The following is a 6,000-nucleotide window of genomic DNA, read 5'->3' on the forward strand; positions in this document are numbered from 1 at the left end:
GGAACAACTTTTTTTTTCTAATAACCGATCTAAACCTCCCCTGGCACAACTTGAGGCCATTTCCTCTTGTCCTATCACAAAGATGTTCCTCTTTATCTTTCCTTATGTCTCAGACCGAGTCCTTCACACACCGTTATCCAAGAGGTGGAAAAGATATTAGTATTTTTCATATTCCTTAAAAAATAATTACCTAAACCAACAAACAAAGAAAATCAGTCGACCTTGAAAATGCATCCACGGGAAAAAAAGCAAGCATTAAAATTAGGATCCTGTGTTTAATAAATTAAGCAAATTCTTTATATTTCTTTCACTTCCAACAACAGACATACACTAGATCAACAACCATACCTTTGTTAAGCAACATCCACCTCCCAAAAATGAGCACACTATTTTTATCCTGCCATAAAACACAGAGGTAGCATTCTTCACAAGCCAAGGACTTACAGATTGCTTTGTAACCTCAGTGTAGTAAGATAGCCAGAGAACTGCACTTTTTAGAGAAGAATGACAGCCAGTCATTTCTCTGCCATTAAAATAAGTTCTGCCTTTTACAGCCCTGTTTGCGCATCCATTTAATGAGTTGCTGTAGTAGCAATATTATTGTTGTCTTTAAAGTGTACCTTGTTTGGTTTATCACCCTGTTCTCTGCTATAAAGCATTCTATTTCAACCAAATTATTCAACGTCTTGCACCTTTGACACATTTCATACATATACAAAAAAGAATTTGCCGTCACAGAAGGAAAGGAAAGCTTTGTTTCACATCAAACTGCTACTAAAGAGTCAAATTTTTGCCATTTGGAGAAGAAAATATTTTGGTGAGTGGAGATTAAAGTACCCCGCCATTGAGTAGCAATGTTGAATTAACATTCAGAAGACTCTCCTTTTGGATAAAAGCAAGCGTCATTAGACAAGGTAATCAGGACTGCAGATCTTAGTTACTGGTGCCAATGACTGACTTCATACGAGTATTGCCTTCTACAAATAGTTTTCTAGTTGGAATAATCAGGTGTCTGGGGACACAAAAGCACCCCAAGTAGCTGCAGAATCAGACCCTGAGTCTATTGTACATTATGTGCACTCGCTGAGCGCTCAGTGCAGCGGGACTCATTTCTGAATTAGGTCTCTCCAGCTTAGGATGAGACAATAACATGTACACAACCATCTCATTAGATCTGCCTATACCAAGCAGTCCAAGGAAATATAAAAGTAGACAGGAAAACACCAGCGTCAGAATAGTTTTACCAAGTTAACTTCACCTTCAAAAACTTGTTTCCCTTTTAATGGGACTGACTTTAGAGCAGTAATTTTTACTTATTCCATCAAAACATACATAGTTAACTGGACAGGTAAATACACCTCAATCTTGTTATCTCCTTGACAACACAACCAACTGGTAATAGGCTTAAGAGTTATCATTGTGTCTCAAAAATGCACCAAAACCAAGTTCAGGTAAAACAGAAAAGACCGTTCATTTCAAAAACATCACTTTTCTGTAAATTGATAGGCATTTGGTTCATGCATATGATTTTAGATCATGCTGAGAAGTTACCTGCATACAATTCTGCAAATCAAAAGCTAATATTGAATGCAATCTTAAAAATAGTAGCTGTATTTTTTAAATGATGCTATAAAACAAGAAAAGACAACATGCTGTGTTAACAGAGTTGAACCGATCAATTCCTATTTGTTTATAATTAGCCTTAAAGGCATGCTGGGGTCTTCCAAAATTGTCCCCATGACATGGCGCACAGAAGGTAGCATCACCACAAGACAAGGTGCAAAAAAGCAGCAGCTGTCCACCTCTGCAGCATGTCCTGTGCTCAGCGATTTCAGCACCACTTTATGAAGTGGAGATACCATGCTTCTGTACAAACTTAAAAATAAATCCTCAAGATTGAAAACTTTCTGCTCCACACAGTTTATGCTTTGCCTTAGCTAAGCAATTTCCCACAGCAAGATATTAGACCCTGCTTTTTGCAAACACAACTAGTTCTGCAAGTCTACTCTGTTTGGGTCCAACCAATGAATTAACCATATGTTTTCAAGAAATACTAGCTGCCACAGACAGAATTGCCTTCTGCTGAGGGAGATTAAAGCATAATTTCTTTCCAGTAGATGGCATATTGATAGCACTGTATCATTTTTTAAACTTCCATCATGTGCTCTTGAAAAATTACTCTATGTTCCACACAACCAGTTAAAAATAAAGTGACTGAAAGCAACTGCTGAAAAGAGTAGTCCAGGACTTCTATAAATCTCCAACTCTACAGCATAGTTTCAGTCTCCTTTTTAACAGGAGGACCAACCTGCTATCAAAAGTAAAACTCCACTTTGCAACACGTATGGCACTTGGGTGGAATTTTAACTTGAATTTCTCTCACATGGATCATTTTCATCCCTCAATTACATAAGAACATAAATCATCATGTGCCACAAGATTATATGCTTATAAGAATATATCCACTCCTCAGAGTCATACTGTTCATAATTAGTATTCACATGACAACTCCATCATCTTCATATTTAGTATTCACATGCCAACTTCAACTTTTTCATATTCTGTCCAATCATTTTTTGAAAGGTGGGAAGGAACTTAAATTTCTTCACAATCATCAAGAATGAGCTACAGTTCATTTTTCTTACAGGTAATATCTTCTCAAGAAGATAAGGCACGTACTTTTAGGGCTTTACACTAGATACTTTGTTCCAGTTTAGTCCCCTGAATGTTCAAGTAGGTTTTAAGACACTTTATAAAAACAATCAAATAAAAAATTTAGAATAGTTTTCCACATCACTCTTTACTACAGTTTAACCTGCACAAGCACATGCAAGTTTCAAACCCGCATCTACAAAAACTGTCTGGGTGCTTCCTCCCCTTTTTTAAATCTGGCATAATTTAGCAATGATTGTATCACTCTATGCATAAAATTACTAATCAGAATTGATAATAACTTTCACACTCGACTACTAGTGCATGTTTCCTCAGACCACTTCTTAAATCAGAGGAATAATTATTGAATCACAACACACCACAATTTCCCTCTAAGCGTTGTATTTCAAAGAGCATTGGAGTGATTCGTATGGACTGGCACGGCAGAGTCCCTAAATCAGAAGTGCTACAAAAAGTACCCACTTCCCTCGACAATAACAACCCCGTCCAAAGGACTAAAGTAACTGAATAACGGAAACATTTGATATTCCCGATCTCTCCCTGCCTTCGGGCCTTTTCCTATTCAGGGATTTTCACAGTGATCACTTGTCTGTGTTCCAGTAGTACAGACATGTGCTCCTGCTGGACCTGACTTTGAGTACTTAGCAGGTATACCTTTATTTATTTATTTTAATTCCCAGTGAGCATTTAAGGCTTAAAACATGCAGTGTTTTCTGCAGAAAGCTGCTTCAATGCTCATTTTGCATGAGGAGACCAAGAATAAAGGGAAAGGCACATTTCCCTGACAAATATATCCTCTGATAACACGCTTTACAGACTTATTATAAGTACCCTATAAACTTCTAACGCAGCAGAGAAATACCACAGTCAAATTTGAGCTTGATTTTCTGACAAGAAACTGAAAGTTAAGAAGCCTGCACTGAAAGCAATGTCATTACAACAGATCTGCTCTGTACCCAGCATTAACTTTCCATCTGTGTACATCAAGACAACGGGATAGAGCATCTCAGCCTTATCTTTTCTTTGCTGAACATGCTGTGTCTACAGCATGGAGAATACACTATCTCCGAGCAACGGAGCAATATACATTATCTTATTACAACACTACATGGTCAGAACAGGTTTCATTTTTGAGCTGCAAGAGATTTTTTTTTTTAATCACATTTTCTCAGTGATTATACTTGTACAGAAAGGAGTGTTTCTAGATTGCAGCAACTTTTTAACACGTTTCCTGGCATTGCGATAACACTGCAACATCTCACCTGCATTTCACAGCAAAAAAGCCCCAGGTCTGTGCTCAGATATAAAAACCTAAACCGAGATGAGATTGTTTCAGTGTTTATACTTTTACACTTTATAAGGGAAAATCTCAGCACGTTCTCAGTTTCAGCTGTTTGGCTTCCTTATTTCCAATGAAGCTGAGTCTATCTGCTATTACTACTATATGTATAAAGCTTTATTTGTTACTGTCTTGCTACATCACATGAGCAACTTGCACCGGAGCAGCTGTTCTACATCATTACAAAAAAAAGCCTAGAAATACCGAGGCAATAATCAGTATCTTTTAGAGGACTGGAAGGGGGAGAGATAAGAATCGGAGAAGCTATCTGCTCTAAACTTACCAGCCCAGTAAAAGCTGAAATCTGGATTATTTCTACTGGAAGTACTGAATCTAAAAGAGCAAACGAGGGAACTCCGAGCAAAATAGCTCTCGGTACTCACCTAGCGCTGAAGACCAGTGCAGGAAAGAGAGGCAGCAAGTAGTAAGCAGAGAGGAATCTCATCCTGGAGCTGCTCTGGTGTGTTCCGTTCCTCACTATCCCCCTCGCACCGACCCTTCCCTCCTCCCTCCGAATCTTCCTCCAGCAGCTCCCGAGCTCGCCTCGCCCGGGGAGGCTCCGAGCTCCTCCGGAGCAGACAGACCGCTGGAACGAGTGAGGAAAGGAGCTCCGAGTGGGATGGGAGCTCCAGGAGTGATGTCACGAAGCACAACGAGCTGCTGCTGCTGCCGCCGCTGCCAACACAGAGAACCCGCCCGGCCCCGACCCGCCTCCTCCTGCCGGCCCCGGCCGGGCGGGTGCGCAGGTCCCCCCGCCCCGGGGGCGGGATGGGCAGGGGGCGCCTGGAGCTGCGCTCCGAGGTTACGGCACAACATCGCTGAGAAATCCTGCCTGGAGGAAAAATAATAATAATAACACTACAATGAAACCACCACCAACATTCTGTAATTAGCATCTTTCTTTGAACTGCATCTAGACAAGATCGATGATACAAGATGCGAGTCGGGGGCAAGTTGCGGGTCAGCCTGCCACCGCCTCTGGAAAACTGTCATTTCTGCCAGCTCATAAGTTATTATTTCAATTAGGTGTTCGTTCAGCCCTGCCCCACATCCAGCTGAAGGTAAGTGCAGACAATAGCTTCCAGAACAGTGTTTTGAAACATTGATGTAATCCCCAAAAGCTCTTCATCACCTGAAGCAACTGGGAAGACCTTCAGAGCAATTAAGACTGTTTACCCACCTTCCGTGTTTGTGTTTCACCTGATCTTAATATTGATTTAAATAAGTGAGTGTTGGTTAAAGATGTTTACAGAAAAGAGGTATTCCCTACCTTGCAACAAGTGAAGCTCATCTCACGACAAATCACATGAAAGTACACCATTTAGCCAAGAATCACATTTTACCCAATACAAAAAGAGTAAAAAGTTATCTACAAGTGAATGAAGTGTGATCATTGCAAGAAGTAGTTTTGGTTATCTTTGTGCTTGTCTGGTTATATGAAAGGCATCCAGAAACTACATTATACATCACACGCGTAAAATGAAAGTTTCCATAGTTTAAGCTGGTGCGTCACAGGATTCAATTATTTAGTAAGGAGTAATTTTGGAGTCTATCAAAGCAAATAGAAACTCACTGCTTGAAATGAATTGAAACCTTTTTGTAATTAATATCAAACCTTAATAAGACATTCACATGGCATACAAATACAATTAATAAATTAAATTCTTGGTTACATTCTTCAGTAAGAAAGTGAGAGGGAGAGGAGAGAAAATAAGAGGGAAAAAAAAAAGCAATGTACATAGCCAAAAAGGAATAAAATAATGTAATTCTGACTCTTCTTCCTTGTGTCCCAACTCTGGTATCTTTTTTCAGCACACCTGGCAGCAAGTCCTATTCAACCACATTAATTTAAATCAGCATTTATCGTTATTTTGATGCTACATACCAGCATGAAAGAAACAGTCATGTTACCATGGATACTTATGATAGAGTAGTAAAAAGGTCATAAAAAGTACAGTCAGCTTGTCATTTTCTCTTCCAGAAAAAGC

General features: G+C 39.5%; 1 protein-coding gene across 1 annotated transcript in view; it reads right to left on the minus strand.

Moving 5' to 3' along the window:
* Positions 1-4,760, minus strand: part of LUZP2 (leucine zipper protein 2) — a 171,783-nt gene extending 167,023 nt beyond the window's left edge. Inside the window, exon 1 of the mRNA XM_021280041.2 lies at positions 4,396-4,760. Coding sequence (XP_021135716.2) covers positions 4,396-4,457 — 62 coding nt within the window. The 5' untranslated portion in view covers positions 4,458-4,760. The remainder of the gene's footprint in view (positions 1-4,395) is intronic.
* Positions 4,761-6,000: the final 1,240 nt, after the last annotated feature.

Source organism: Columba livia, chromosome 5 (assembly GCF_036013475.1).
Source record: "Columba livia isolate bColLiv1 breed racing homer chromosome 5, bColLiv1.pat.W.v2, whole genome shotgun sequence".
Lineage (NCBI taxonomy): Eukaryota > Metazoa > Chordata > Aves > Columbiformes > Columbidae > Columba > Columba livia.